The sequence below is a fragment of the Haplochromis burtoni genome, unplaced genomic scaffold (assembly GCF_018398535.1).
Source record: "Haplochromis burtoni strain Fernald_Lab_line unplaced genomic scaffold, NCSU_Asbu1 Contig_80, whole genome shotgun sequence".
Lineage (NCBI taxonomy): Eukaryota > Metazoa > Chordata > Actinopteri > Cichliformes > Cichlidae > Haplochromis > Haplochromis burtoni.
Genome location: NW_024582441.1, coordinates 2,136,178 through 2,152,616, shown reverse-complemented (window position 1 = coordinate 2,152,616; position 16,439 = coordinate 2,136,178). Strand labels below are relative to the sequence as shown.

The window sequence follows — 16,439 nt, the reverse complement described above, 5'->3', positions numbered from 1 at the left end:
GTATCACATAGGCAGAAACAAGGTGAACAAGAGAGCAAGTGATGAAAAAAGTGAGAGGGTAACGGAGGACAGAACACAGGACTGTAGCGTGACATAAGCAGCAGCAGCGGCAGACGTAAGTGCGAGCACGCTGCAGTAAGCTGACACACACAGATGGACGCTGCGTGCGCAACAGTCGGACACATTTGCAAACTAAAAAAAAAAGAAACACACACACACCCTGCATCCACACGTACGCTGAAATACACGTGGAGAATACTTTGTCAAAGTCACAGCAGTTACAGCCACCTCAGCAAAGAGAGAGGTGGGGGGTTGGTGAGGGACGAGAGAGACAGAGAGGAGGGTGAGGATGCAAAAAAGAAAAAAAGGAGCGAAAAAGGAGAAAAAGAAAAGGACAGAGGGCGGAGAGGAAGCATGTGCCAGCAATAAATATATAATCACAAGACATAGAGAATGATAAATGTATACCATTACTTAAATAGGTCAGTCATACATTAATAACATCGATGTGATAATAAAGTTGGGAAGTCAGCTGTAGCCGGCTGAATAAGTTTGCATAAGTGCGCTCACTTAGTCAAATACAAAGAAGTACATCATGTTTCTGCATGCCCCGTAACTCAGACTTTATTTGTTAAGACAGATCGCCGTGGAAGAAGTGAAACGTTTTTCAGCTGGGATGAATAATCTTAAAACACAGCAGAGATGTAAAGGTGCGTACTGCATGCATGCAGCTTAATAAAACATGTCTCTCTCCCTACGTAACGGTATCATTTTTCTTGCATTGTGTAGTGCAGCACATACTGTACGCTGACCTTAATGTGATTTATGATATTTTCCTTCGCCTGTAGAATTACTAGTATATATGATTTTGCCTGGTAAATTGTTTGACCTTTAATAGCCACGTACCAGTGTTGCTCTGATGTTGATATTGCATCCATCACAAATACACTGCAGTAGTACTTTTAGGTATCCGTTTAGGGCTGGGTGAAATTAGCCGTCTTCACATTTAGCCAAGATATTATTTGCATGAAATGCTTAAAGGCAAAATTATGAGTGTAGTACACAAATATAGAAATTAATCCCCTTTGAATGCTCATAACGTACTTGAAGACACGTGTCATGCGTGTCACTGGAAAGATGACAGATGAAAACATTACCATATATAAATTAGACGGCTCCCATGCTAAATTAAATGTTCCTTTTTTATTAAAACACAAGGGCTAATCTATGTCAGCTACGAGATTTTTCTGTCATGTTACCTTGGAAACAAAGCTTTTCCCGGCATCTACAACTTGCCAAGATGTCAATAAAAATGCCATTTAAAAAAAAACTAAAAAAGAAAAACGGCATTAACGCTTCTCTAGAGACTCAGTATTAAGTGGGTTTAGTGAAACTCACTGTAGGTCTGTGTTGTTATTTTTTAATACCGTTGGTGTGTAACATATGCTATATTTACTATAATTCGCTTCAGGAAAGCACATGCTAATTTTACCCAGATCATTGTAAGATATACCTACAAGAACCTCAGTTTCACTCTGCTTTTAGAGCATAACTCCAGGCCATGTGCTGCAAGAGCACACTGCAGACTGAGTAATTTATGGGTTTTATTTACACTGCATTTACTGGTGTTTCACCACTAAATCCAAACTAAAAATACAGAGTAATTTTATTTCAAGTAGTTTAAAAAAGAAAGATGCCATGATTATATTTCAGGATAGTCGGTTCAACTACCCGTGGTTAGGGCAGCTAAGTGTTAACTTCCTCAATTGGTCTCTTGTGCTTACTTAAAGTTCATATTACGCAATGCTGGGCAGCACAGTGGTGCGGTGGTTAGCACTGTCATCCCACAGTCAGAAAGTCCTGGTTTGAACCCACTCACACACACACGGAGTTTACCAGTGCCTGTGTGGGTTCCCTTCCTCTCACAGTACAAAGACAAACATGTCAGATCATCTGGTGTTTTTAAATTAGCCATAGGTTTAAATGTTTGGGATTCATACTTAATTGGAAAATCTACAGAGTAACCTGACGTGCGCCGCGGTGTAACTACATGTCGAGTCGACACAGCCCACAACGACTGTGACTGGCCTGTTCGGCACCCTCGATTCTTCCTTGTCATTTCCAGCTATTTTTTGCCACAGTTTCTAAATTTATCAGTGAGAATGTATCAATCATCGTCTCAGCATCAACATAAGGACTCACAAATGTCAGAAAAAGAGAAATTTGAGAGACAAATATATTTGCCCCTAAAAAAATGATCACAACAAAGGACGAGGAGGTAAAAGTACCAGCATTTTATTTGTTGGCTGGCACCACATATAAAACACCGGGACACGACCTCACGGTAATTATTATGTACTGTGTAATGTGAGTGTGTATTAACATAAACTCCGACAACGATGTCAGCCACTTATGTAGGTTACGTCATAGGCTCTACAAAGTCTAAATCTGGCATTAGCCCTGCAAAAGACCTGTCCAGGGCGTCTGCCCCTCACTCTTATTATAACAAAAGCTTCTCACAACAATGATACAAATGATAGCACGATGTTTCATTTGATAACGTGATGTAAAAACACTTCCCTGACTTGGATCTACAACCATAGTAACAACGCTTCTTTCTGCTGCTCTCTTACCCACAGAGGGTCGTCGCAGCAGATGGCTCTGGATATTTGATTTGTGTAGATTTTTTCACTAGATGGGAAACCCCCAAAGGAATTTGTGCATCTTCCTGGTCTCTGATCAGATGTAATGTCATAGTAACGTTTGTAAAATACATTTTATTCATGTTGTTTTATCACGTTAGTGTAGCGTTTGAGAAAAATCTTTTTTCTTCTTTTGAAGGGCTGTGTACACACAGAGCAATGTTGCCACAAGTTGGCAAATCATGGCCAAATGCCTTTGGATTTTTAGGGCTGTCATCACATCCTGGTTATTGTTTCTACCCTCTCTGTTTTTCTTTTCTGCCTTTACTGTCCCCACAAACCGAGACAGCAGTGCCAGACAGCTGCACCTCCCTGAGCCTGATTTGAGGCTTCTTCCTAGTAAGAGGGAGCTTTTTTTCCTCCCCACCATCGCCATGTGGTGCTCACAGGTAGGGTGGCCAGATCAAACTAAATGTGAGGCAACCGCTGTGTTTTTGTGAGACAAAGTGGGACACATCAATAATGCTGAAAGGTAGTCTGAATGTTTTCATGCTGTTATTTCAGCTGCTCTTCAGGTTTTGGATCTATCCATAGATTTTTTTTAATCTAATTTTTTTAGCCATATCTGACAAGTGTCACTATTATTATAAAATTATGACATACATGTATTCTGTCACTTTACGCCATACCCCCTCCTGTCTCTCAGAATATACTGCTGCTTTATTTTCTTCATGGCAGCTTCCATCATAGTCACCCAAATCTGCAAAGCCTGTAACTTTTTGGTGTCTTTCCCTGATGAGTGTGGCATTAGACAGGCTGAAGTTCTGAATATCGTAAAAAGCCTTCCCTTCATATACTTTGGGCAAAAGCCAGACTTTTTGAGAAAGCAATCAAAATATGGGAGACTATCTCAAAATCTGAGAAGGGGACAAAGGAAAAAAAAAATGCTGAGTTAAGGATGACAGCTGGTCATCCTGCTCATAGGTGATCATCTGATTGTTGGAGAGCTCTCCTTAATATTATAATTATTTATAAACTCCAGTAAAATTCTATTTAAACAGAAAAAAGTGGCTGAACAAGCAACACAATAAGATGGCTAAAAGTAATAGTTACATAGTTATGTAAATGTTGATGGAAAACTTAAATAAACTAATAAATACATATTTAAATTGCTCGAGTCATTTCCAAACAAAAAATTAAACATTAAATGACTGTTAAAGTATAAACAAATGATCGAAGTTGATTAAAATAAGTGGCTGGAACAGCAGCTAGCTAAAAGGTTAGCTGGAAAAGTGAGACACGGTTAAAACACCTGGCAGGAGTTACCTGCACACGTCATGCTAAAATGTTTAAAGGTAACACATATAAAGCTCACTCACTTGCCTCTAATGAAAAAGTACTCCAAATATTGCTGACTGCTTTTACTTTTTAGGCCACACTTAAAAACTCCATATTGACTCGGTAGCTGCAGTGCTGCGCTTACCTGGAGATGAAAGCCAGAAACAGCGCTCGTGGCGTCCTCCACCTGCTCGGGACACTGTGATGTCAGCGAGTTTGCTGCTCCGAGCTAAAAGCTGAACATGCACATCCTCTCCAGAGGGTCACTTAGGTATTTTTAGTGTTTATGATACAAGCAGAAGTGGGAATCAAAGGGATGCCCACGGTGAAAGAAGCTACTGCGTGTGCTCGTTTCGGGCTGTTTTGTTTGCAATGAGGACACTCGTGAATATGTCGGTTATGTGGCTGCATAGTTGCAGCATTTCATTTGCTTGTATTAAAATTAAGAAAAGGCCCTTATCTCTCCCTGCTTTAATAGCTTATACAAGCCATGATTAATTTTAAAACATAATTGCAAAAATCACCACAGTACTTGCAAGAATATTAACATAATATTACTACTCTAGTGTACACAAAAATCAGTTACTGTGCTGCCTGAGACAGACAGACAGCTAGATAGATGGATGGATAAACTCAACTCGGTTTTATAAATGTTATATCTCCTCCGATCGATGCTATAATGACTGAACATCTCACCATTTTAATGAGCGGTTATTTTTTTAAACACTAGATCTATTTCTGTATGCCGATTATTTTAAACGCTCCATTTTCATAAACACTGTAATCTACTTGACAATGGAAGATCTGATCACTCTCCTATTATAGTAAATAATTTTAATGAGTGCAGCTCGTTTCAGCCGCATTTGCACATTCACTCTGTTTAGCACTTTGCAAAAGACTTGAGCCACTCTTTACCTCTTCATATTCACCCGATTTCATGAGCCAGGCTTTCTTATACTTTTACTTTTTAAGGCGATCTTGACTTTGAATATTGCCTTGGACATTTCCGACTCATTTTCAGTCCAGCCTTTGTCCCATTTTCATAGGAATGTTTACTTTTTAAGCCACTTAACACTGACCTATGAATCATTCAAACATAAAAAGGCACATAACTCAAGGGATGAACCAGAATCGTGTCTACACATAACAGACAACTTGGCAAACAACCAGTTTTAAATTGTGTCTTTAGGCTCTTTGTTACTAGCAGCCTGCTGCAAAAAACCACATTTGTTCTCATTTATTCAGTTAAATCTACAGAAAAAAGCCAAACATAGCAAAGTTTGACATAAAAGTCTATTTCTGGACCAAGAAGTTGATTCTCAAAGAGCTGCTAAAAAAACAACAAAAAAAACCCAACTATTGAGCAGTGGAACCTTAAAACTTGAGAACTGGGTAAGTGGAGAAGAGAATATGAAAGTTATGTCCTTAAAAAACAGAAATAAATTGATGCGGACCTTCAGTTGATCCTTCACTGAAGCCTCCTAACTTAAGGGATGAAACAGTGTTCCAACTACACATAACAGACTTAGGAGTTATTTTGTGAAGCAATTAATCACATTTTTTTATTTAAATCATCATCAGTATGTACAGAGGTGGCAAAAAACTCCTGGGCAATTCACTGAAATGCACAAACTCAGTTCTTCAGTAAACTACTGCACCCGTTTTCCATTTCCAAGACAAAATATAAAGAGGGGTGTCTACAGACAGTACTGTAGGTTTTTTAGTAGTTAGCATAACTGCAAGAAACTGCACTGCATGAGAAACCTCATTAAACTACAGACAAGTAGGGATTAAATTACTTTTACTTTTTTCTAAATGACTAGGATTAAATTAAAAACCATGAAAAGATTAAGTCTGATCTACTGATGACATACCGTCTTCCACAGATCAAAAAGACATTCGCGCTGCAGTTAGTGTGCCTCACCGGTCTCATGATTTCCCCGCCAGCATCAACAATTTCATTATGTCTGCGTGTTTGTGTGTTTTTGTTTCAATGTCAAGCAGCAGGTATAATAAATGGCACTCCACCAGAATATCAGCTCTCATGATTTGCCAGGAAGAGGGAAAAAACAACAACATGTATTTATTGACTCACAGGCTTTTGAGTGTCTCAAAAAAAGCAGCGAAAAGCTCCTCAAGTTTTGGCACCGGCTTCTTTTTGCTCCTCAGGAGCCCTCTATTTCCTGATGTGCGTCTCACTCTGCAGAAATGCTGCCATTTCCCCATTTCAGTTACCCGCACAATCATCAGCATTTCTGCCTCTATGACATGAAAACAAACTAAGACTGAGTGCCTCTGCGTGTATGTGGTCTCAAACCCCCCTGTCAGCAATCACTGGGTGGGAGACAGCCATAAACTGCACTTTAGAAGCCTATAATGGGCTACTGCAGCGCTGGCAAAACTTATATCACATTATGCCTCTTCCAATTCAGACACAAATAGGATCATTATTTTTGATAACTATACAGCAAGTGCTGGATAATTTCATTACACAACTTGCCACTGCATAATGCTGTACTTCAGTGAAATCATCATGAATCTCGCCGTATCCCTATTATTATTGTATTTAATTACAGCACAAAACAAATCAATAACGTAATGTCCTACAAATTATTGGAGCATTAGACTTGATCTACACACATTACTCTGCTTCGCTGTGCCATTCGCTAACATCAGTGTGTGTCTGTGTGTGTGTGACAAAAAGAAACAGCAGTTTCAAAATCTCGACAGCGACTGCTGCTGAGCGGGTTTTATGTTTCTCAGCTCAAGCTACTTCCTAATGTTGGCTGAGGTGCCAATTTACAGCAGGACCTATAAAGTCTGTCCCATCTGATGAGACGGGGGCAATGCCCTCTTGTCATCCACCTAATGAAATGATCGACGCTCACAAGAGTGAATGCTCAAACGTTTTATTATAAAGAAAGCAGAGAACACTTCATAGGCAACCACGTCGTCCCCTAATAAACAGGGGCAGTAAATGCACACAATCAGTTCTATTAGTCTGAAAAGCTAATTTAGCGTGTGAGTGTTCCGCTCAATGTCTCCTCTATGTCATAAATTCACTTGTCTGCTCAAGAAAACTTATTAAACAGGTGGGGAGTTTTGCTTAAACTCTCTTGGAAATCTGCCAGACAATAAACGTACAGGGTATTGGCTTCGTCTGTCAAAATATTTAGATCACCAGCAGTCTATATTAGCGATTAATCATTCAGTGTTTTTCATGTCCTTGTTGTCCACGATTTCCTAAGCTACCTTCAAACAGTCTCCTCCATAATGAACTCAATGGTATGCTGTGGTGACTGGCTCGTCTCCACCATGGTGATTTCACTGCCGTCCATTGTGATGGTGGGAACAGTGATGGCCTGAGTTCCCAGTACAGAGGAGGGCAGAATGACAACCTGCGACGCTCCCTCTAAACTGCTGAGTTGATCGGATGGGATCATTACGGTCTCGGTAGCCCCTTCAGCTCCCTGCAGCACGTAAATGGTCTGCACAGAGCCAGATTCGACCTCTTCTATGGTGGCCAAAGATGACAGTGCTTTGGCTCCCTCCAGCACCTTCTGGACCTGAGCAGCTTCAGCTGCATTAACCACCTGCTCCGCTGTTTCCGGAGGCAGGTCCCCGTGAAGTCGGATGTGTTTATCCAGGTTGGAACGAGACCGAAAGGCAGCGGGACAGTGAGGGCAAGGGTAAGGCTTCTCGCCGCTGTGGGTGCGGGCGTGCTCGGTGAGACGAGCGGCGACGCTGAAACTCTTGCCGCAAATCCAGCAGCAGAAAGGCCGCACGCCGCTGTGGATGCGCTCGTGATCCTGCAGATGGGGCAGCTGGCGGAAGCGCTTACCACATGTGGCGCACTGGTGGAAGAACAGAGAAGAGGGGAAAAGGTGAGAGAGAGGCGAGAAAGTTAAGTTCACAACTCTGGCAGCACACAAACTCAACTGCAATTAATTCCTAAAACCTCTCTTTACATTTTTCTGCAGATGCAGCACTCCTGGCTGAGACACAGAAAGAGCAGAAAGAAAATGGGATAGGGAAGACAGAGGGGGAAGGACAAATACAGAGCAATAAAAAGATATCATCATCATCAGTCCCACACAAGCAATTAATTGTTTGGTCAATAAGACATCCACACACCAGATGAAAAAAGAAATGAAGGAAATACGTCTTCAAATATCGTGTTTTACCTGACAAAAGCTGAAAAACCAGCAAATAAGAAGCAGAAGCCAGAGAACATTTGTCATTTTCAGCTTCGTCACAGGCTAATGATGAACATTCTGTCGCTGAAATAATCGATTTGACTAAACCCTGCAGCTCTGCGTGTAAGGGGAGTGTAATAAATTACACAGAGTTACACAACAGAAAAAATATTAGCAGTGATCTAAGAGCTTGACTTTTCTAAATAATCATTTTAGTAATCAACAGTTCAACGGCATCATTCCTGCAACACCAACATTTGTTCTGTTCACTCCCAAATGAGCGCAGACAATGAAATAAAAGTAGATAGATGATTAAACCTGAAGCACTACAGAGGAGTAACAGTATTGAGCTCTGCTTTGATTCCCACTGGGGACACTCAGATTGAAATTGCAATCCCTATTGACAGATCTGCAGTTTCAGTATCTCTGTGAAATACACTCTAATATAATTACTTTTCCTGTGAAGTTTGCTCTTTATAAACTGAGCAAACACATATGTTCCTCCAGGAACACAAGGTATATTTGATATAAATTAAAATGTATCCCCATAACTGCCTCTGTGTTTGAGAACCGGTGCTCCTTGAACCGCAGTCCTTAGCCTGCCTGATAGATCATGGCTCAAAGCGAAGCCACAAATATTAAATCAATTTCTAAAGCTGAGATGGGCTTGGGTGGGTCTATAGTTGATGTCCTGCCTCGTCACCAGAGCAGCAGAGAGAGAGGGAGAGAATCCCAGAATAGTAACAGGCACAGAGGGAAGCTGACAGGCCCTAACTCAGCCCTGCCATTAATCACAGGTACACAGAGAGGGAGAAAACACCCGCAGGACACACTCTGCACAAATGGCCATGGTCCGGAACCAGAGAGATGGCCGCAGCTATGAGCGGGTGTGACCGTGGATGGGGATGAGGCAGCTCTCAGTTTCATTTTGAAATACAGGTGTTTAAAAGATTTCAAGACCTTGTATAAAGAGAGAGAAATAGGATTCTTAAGACTGAAAGAAACTACCTTTACACAAGCACACGCCACGGTGCTTCTTACCTCAAAGGGCCTCTCATCAGTGTGTGTCCTCATATGAACGTTGAAGGTGGAATTATAGGCAAATTCCTTGTGGCAAATCTGACAACGGAAGCGGGGTCGGTTTTTGGACTTGCTGAGCGTTCCTTGAAAATGCGCCAGCACATGCTCCTCCAGGGCACTGTTAGAGATAAATCGGCGGCGGCATGGCCTCACTGGGCATTTGAGAGGTGTCTGGCCTGTGTGGGATAAACGATGAAGGTCGAGGCCCTCTTGGGTCATGCAACGGTGTCCACAAAGGTCACACTCAATCTGAGGGAGGAATAAAGAAAAGGAAGGGAAAGGAGACGAGAGGGAGACAAACCAGAATGAAATGACAGAAACGGTGTCGTCATTATCTAAATTTTTGTCTACTTATTTAAAGCACGATGTCACAATCCAACTCCAAATGTGGACCGTGAGACACATCGCCACTCCCTCACTAACCCCGTCAGCTATTCGATTGGAAAAAACAAATCACACTCTGGCTCACATCCTCTCTTTAAAAAATTTCTTTATGTCTCCAACCTGTCCAGTGCAGCGTCCTCGGCCCTGGCCCCTCCCACGACCGGTATTCTTCTCCTCTTCGGTAGTAGGACAACGCTGGAGATGGATTTCCAGCACTGATTGGTTGATAAACTGGGATGAGCAGTGAGGGCATGTCGCTGGCTGCTTGTCTGTAATGGAACAGTGTCGGATTTTAGACAGATGGTCATAATTTCTCGTCATACTACACGCTAATGGCCGTGCTGAAATCTGATGGCTGGTTTGAGCTTGCCGACTGCCTGATGTTGGGCCAGCAATCGCGCAGTGACAGGTGGTACATACAGAATCGGCAACAGTGGCCAAACAATCCGCCGCAGCCAGAGTCAACAAATAATGTGGCCTCTGTTTACCGTTTATGATTCAAATTGGCAAATCGGTGCCAAAAGATGCAAAACATGAGTTGTTGCAAAGAGTCCAAAAACAACCCGTCATTTAGCTCACCTATTAAAAAATGACCAGCGGCCCTTTTTATAATGATTCACAAAGACAACAAAAGCGACTAACATTTATTGAGCTCAGCTGTGACAAGCTGCTGCTCTTTGCATCACCAGGATGACATCAAGGTGGATCTCATTAAACATATTGAGTACTGGCCAGATGTAACCGATCCCCATCAAACAGAGTTACTTTATCAATATCATTTTGAAGAACAGTTTATTAACTTTTAGTGCATTCATCAAGTCAATGGGTCACTGACTGTTTAATGTTATGCTACTACAAGATAAAAATGATCCTGAAGACTTTAAAGCCAAGTATAGAAACGTTACGCTTCAGGGGAATGGTTGATATCAGTATAGTAATCAGACTTGTAGAAAAGCTACGTAAGGTATCACAATCATGCCTGTGAATAGAAATTCAAAAAATTATCAGAGTGCATTTCAACATTTTTTACATTTACATCACCATATATTAAAAATTATTTGCTTTTGGAGTGTTACATAAGCAATTTGATTAGTTTATCTTGGGCTCTGAGAACTTTTCATTAGGGATGTTTCCAGCGACTAATGCACTAGCTGATTGAGTGAGAGAAGAAATGTAAATGAAATTAATTGTCTAGTCAAGTCTATTAAAACACACTCAGATAACAGTCAAAAGGGAGCAATCTAATGGATGAGGTCAAATGCTGCCTGCACAAATACTGCATGTATCCAAGAGCTATTTGAAACCTTTAATCCCATTATTTGATAACCAAATAGTATTTTAAATGATGCCCAAATGTGTGCCAATTTGTGGCACATATTCACACTTGCTGCACACAGAGTCACGTCACATTAATTTCCCAAGTGTGGCTGACATTAGCACCGCCACCAGCCTTTTTTATTCAGGTGTGCAGAATGTGGTTGAGTTGTCATATGCCAGATTGCCTTTCATTTTGAAACAGCCAACATAAAACTGCAAAAGGTACAGCAGAACTGTACTCGTCGCGTATTTACAACTTCCCATCACACAATGGGGTGTTGCCATCTCCCAGAGCTGCAGCTCCAGCTAGCTGCATAACACCTAAGATGAAAATGATAAAAAAAAAAAAATTCATATGTTTAACCAACTAGTATTGCTGTTGCAGACTAGTGACTGGAACAACATTTACAGATCAAGTCAACTGGTCGCACAGTCAAACATACTTTTAATGAGCATTTCATTTCTTGTTTAATATATAAAAGCTGTTATTATTTATTGGTTAATCAGTTATTAATTTCCGTGATTAACTTGTTACCTATTTGAGCTATACAACATTATAAAACTGCAAAATTGTGTCAATTAGATCATTCATCATCTAACTGATTCATCACAACCAAAGTAAACCAAACTTCCTCGCTCCCTGGATAGCTTTCAAAAATCTGGTTGGGAAACTGCTGACACTGATGGTTCATCATTAAGTCCATAGGACGTCATGCCAATAACTTGCAATTTGCTAACCATCTGTACAGTCTGTCCCAGTGGGGGAGATCCACTCTGCTCCCTATCGAAAACGTCTAATTAAACTTTTAACAAGGGCAATCTCAGCCTATGGCCGTGGATGGATCAATAGATCAATCTCTCCAAACATTTTTCTCAGAGGAGCCCTGTACCTCTGACCTCTGCCGCACGCTGACTTATCAAGCGTAACTAATGAGGTTGGTGTGCCAACACCCCCTGATTAAGATGAAGTGTCAACATGTTGACCCAATTCATTTGCCTCCACCTTGCTCCTCCACTCCACATGGCACGCTAATCAATAGAAAGTCATTGACCTAATGCACTGAAGAACGCATATACCATAGGCATATTTTTGTAAATTAACAACAAGCAAATGGTTAGAGCCATTTTTGGCTGAATCTGCATCATTCTACAATCATTCAGAAAATCATCTCTAGTTTTTCTATTACAACAAGATATGTAAACAGCTGGGTTCTCGGCATCTCCACCACAATTTAAAACCCCTTCAATGATAAATAGTAAAACTTTGGAAATAAAGTAAGGATATGGGACACTGTGTTCACCTTATGGTGCCCTGCCACTTTTTTTTTTTTATCTCCAGTTCAGACAGAAGTGTATGCATTTATCCAGTTTGTTGCTAGCTAACGTAGATGTCAACAATAAACATTCACATCCAACAGCAACCAGTGACATGCAAAAATCACACACATATCCTCAATCACTTTGTAATACCTGTAGTGTAGGAGGCTCCGTGACACCAAGAGGGACATCATGTCCCTGAGTATCCTGACCAAAGCAACCTATCACACTTTTAAGACAGATGACCTCTGATGATGAAATATGCAAAGACCTGTTTGCAGTAGCATACCCATAGTCATCCTCTCGATCTTCACCATGCCCAACTGCATGTTGGGAAAACCAAGTGTTGTACTTTGTTCGTCTTCTTCTTATAGGCATAGCATTTCTTTCCCCTTTAGTCAGTATGATAGTGAACTGAAGTCTGACCACAAGCACTCAAGTGCAGGTGAGTCTCGCCAAAAAGGACAAAGGAACAGTCTCGTCCAAATGAGCAGTGAACCGAACAAAAGTGTGTAACGTTGACCTGAAGCACAAATATCACCCACATATATCATCTCAAATGCAGCCCATAATGTTGCCATGGTAGTGGTCTGCCGGTACCAGCTGCTCAAGACGCTGACGACACACGCATGATGTGTCAGAGGATGAACAGAGCAAACTGTCCAGAATATCATTGCGTCATTATGAGCAACTAACACATTCAGCTTGGCATGTTCCAAACTGACAAATTTTTGCTTCAAAGTCATGCTCAACAGTTTCTTATCAATATGCCCTATGACGAGTACTTTTGATGCAATATCTTTTGACGTGTTATTGATGAGCCGCCCGTGGGCAGAAACGAGAGGGGTTTAAATTATGTCACAACTAAACCCAGAAAAATTTGTAAACTGTAAACATGCCAACCAGACTTAAAACATTTGTAATAGTACAATAAATGGTGTGAGATGGCTTTTGTTTTCCTAATATTAGGGGATTGTAAAAGAAATTATTTATTTAAAATGACCCATTTCTCAAATTGTTATAAAATAATCACATGAAAATGATTAATTCTATTTATTTACACACATTGGCAAACATTAACTCATGGTCAGAGTAAGAATAAAGATATACAATTAGTTAAATCATACCAGAAGGTGGCAGTGCTGTGTCCCTTTCCTTTAACTAAAGATGCCCAGCGGGTTTGGCTCTACCCACTTATTGGAAATATTTTGTCAGAATCTCATATAAAGGGATTTCATTGATTTTATTTTAATATAATGTTAGTTTTAAAGCTATGCATTGGTAGAGGACATTTCAGCGTCTCATTCTGCTTCTTTGTGAATGACATCTTCTCTTAGGTTACACAGAACAGCACAGGTTCTCAGTATTTTCTCCCTGTCGGGAGTATGATTGACTGGCAGCGCCTCGGAAAGTATTTTCAGGTGTTTCCGAGATGAATGCTATCAAGCTACAAGGTGCAATGACAACTACACAGTTAACTGTGTTCTGACCGTAGTAATGACTATAATATTCTCCTCTGGAGTAGAGCCTTTCAGGGCTTCTGCAGACTGATTTCCGACAAGTCAATTATCCTTTTTTTGACAGGACAGTAATCTTTGAAACACTGGGTGAGTTTCAACTATTGTGTCCTTAGTAAACAATGGGACATAGCACCTTCTCCCTAACATCTGCTATGCTACTATTCTGTTTTCACCTATTCAAAAAAATACAATATATACATATTAAATTCCTGGAGCAAGTTGAGCTTGAGCTATAGGGTCATAAAAAGCTGCTGAACATGATAAAACTATACGAAGGCTAAAGACTGAGCCAACAAGTGAAAGCTGGATAGAGGTCACACAGTAATAAGATGATACAAAGTGTCCTGTGTGGTGGACCTCAGGGGCATTAAGCAGTAAAGTGTGACCACTATCATCATCTTGTGCATCTTTAAATTTGGCTTCCAAATCTCCAAAACAGACATTTGATTATCGTTCTTACACAATGCTCAAAATGTGTACAGAAGCATATCATTTGCCAAATTGGCATAAAAGCTGTGTATTAGCATTACTACCAATATCGATATCTGGTGTGTCTAAAAGATGCTGATAGTAATTATATAACGCAAAAGCTTTAACTATCACTACAATTTATTCTGTTCAAGGAGGCATTTATCTTAAGACCCAGGAGAAGCCCTTCTGGCATTAGCTTGCTAGCTATTAGTAAATAACTAAACAATAATAAAACAGACTCACTTGTTCTCCTCTCCAGAAAAATCCATGATTTATTACAGCTATCTTGTAGTCCAGAAAGTTTTCAGGTAAAACGTGTTGTAATGAATAAACGAATGGCAGTTTTGTTTTTCATTAGCTTCTTCAGTTCTCATTGAATCAATGCTTGCTGATTTAAAAAAAACAAACAAAAAACTTTTTCTCTTCCTCTTTGATGGAAGTAAGATTAACACATGACGCAGTGCAAGAACTCGGGCAAAGAATAAGGTCAGAATAATGGACACCAAAATCAATATCAAAGAAAATCAGGCTACTGCTTGCTAACTATAAAAATATAAAATACAAGTCCAAGTCTTGAACTCTTACCCTGATGTATGAGGGAGTGCAGGTCCAGGTCTTTCCTACGTTTGAAGGCCTCTCCACATTCGCCGCAAGGGAAGGGGTGGCTGGTGTGCAACAATCTGTTCAAACACAGAAGTATTAACAGATTTTTTTAATGCTACATTCAAATAGAGCCAAAAACATTTAAATAATAGGCCAAGGACATAAACATATATAACATACATATATAACAATTATAGCTCCCAATATAAATACTTAAGCAGTCCTAATTCAGAGACACATAAAAGTGTGTGATTAAAGTCATGTTTTGGTCTTAATCTGCCACCTCGTATGTACTTAGCTGTACGTCAGGTCAAATGAGGGGTACCGGCGTAGTGTACAAACAACCGGAGATAAAAGAACAGCAGTAAACTGGGAGGCGTCAGGGTTAGACATGAAAGACTATATTTATCCTCTGCATAACGTTACACTGAGTATAGCCTTAGGGGAGGAGAGAACTGCTAGGATGTATTCACCTACTCCTGCATCAGGCCTGTTTTTACAAGGAGAAAACAAAAAAAACACTTCTTTGCTGTGCGTGCAGCTTCTCGTAATCAGAACAAGCAGGGATGATGTTTCAGTTTCCACAACTTTGCTAAATATTACATACAAACAAATATCTGTATTAATCCACCACATGACTAATTCAAAGTAAAATTGGAAGCTAGAGGTTATGCGCAAAGACCATCCAAGGCCAGAGTCTTTCTGTTCCCTGTTAAATGACAAGAGAATTCAATATTTCAGGGACAGTTGACCTCGAGCCAGATAGAAGGATTAAAATCCCCGTCAGGGTCGCCCCCTCCAAGACAGATGTTCTTTGATGAGCAGGGGTCACGTCACACGTAAAGTATCAGGGTTTAAATTAGATGTACACTGACACCTAATTTAAACCCTGTTGATTCATCAATATTTCAATCAGCAGAAAATGAGCTCAATGTTGAATCATTTTACATGCAAATGAGACACATTTGTATGCTGCAGATTCCGTAAACATCTAAGACGTCCGTACTCTCCTCTCTACCACTTTGGAAATACTCTTTCTTGCTGGAAGCTTCAGGAGAAGTTTGATACCTTCATCTTTTTATGTGTAAAGGTTTATTTCTGAACTTGGGAATATGAAAAAATGTAATTCATTTAAAAAAAAAAAACAACTAACCCACAATCTTAACTCAAGGTCTTAGTATTGTGTGTCCTAATAAAGAGTGTGCGTTGCAGTTTAAAGCTCAGGATAAAGGTAGTAAAGAACCTTGAGTTAACACCGTTTCAAAATGAGATCGTTCAGGTTTTAAAGAGTTTTTCACAGAAACCAGTGAACTCGAGGATGTCATCAAGACAATGAGATGAGCCTTTTCTGCCCCTCCACATTTTCCACATGTTCCTGTTCACCAAAATAATTTAATTTATTAATCTCCTACAATTATGTCGATTTTTTCCTCCTAGATATTGTAACAGTAACCATTTCAGTGTTTTACGTAACATCAAGATAATTAAAAGACTTAAAATGATTACATTTTGGTGAAGTCTTTGGGTTTAATGAGGAAGAAATAGTGACAATAGTACTTAGCACACTAGAT

At 40.2% G+C, this 16,439-nt stretch overlaps 1 protein-coding gene across 3 annotated transcripts in view; it reads right to left on the bottom strand.

The window, feature by feature from the left end:
- Positions 1 to 6,873: 6,873 nt before the first annotated feature.
- The window catches only part of znf574 (zinc finger protein 574), a 24,424-nt gene continuing 14,858 nt past the window's right edge, over positions 6,874 to 16,439 (bottom strand). For all 3 annotated transcript variants that reach the window (XM_005925141.2, XM_005925143.3, XM_005925142.1), the window contains exons 7-10: positions 14,851 to 14,945; positions 9,761 to 9,909; positions 9,218 to 9,505; positions 6,874 to 7,834 (exon numbers count right to left, since the gene is read on the bottom strand). In XM_005925141.2, coding sequence (XP_005925203.1) covers positions 7,235 to 7,834; positions 9,218 to 9,505; positions 9,761 to 9,909; positions 14,851 to 14,945 — 1,132 coding nt within the window. In that variant the 3' untranslated portion in view covers positions 6,874 to 7,234. The remainder of the gene's footprint in view (positions 7,835 to 9,217; positions 9,506 to 9,760; positions 9,910 to 14,850; positions 14,946 to 16,439) is intronic.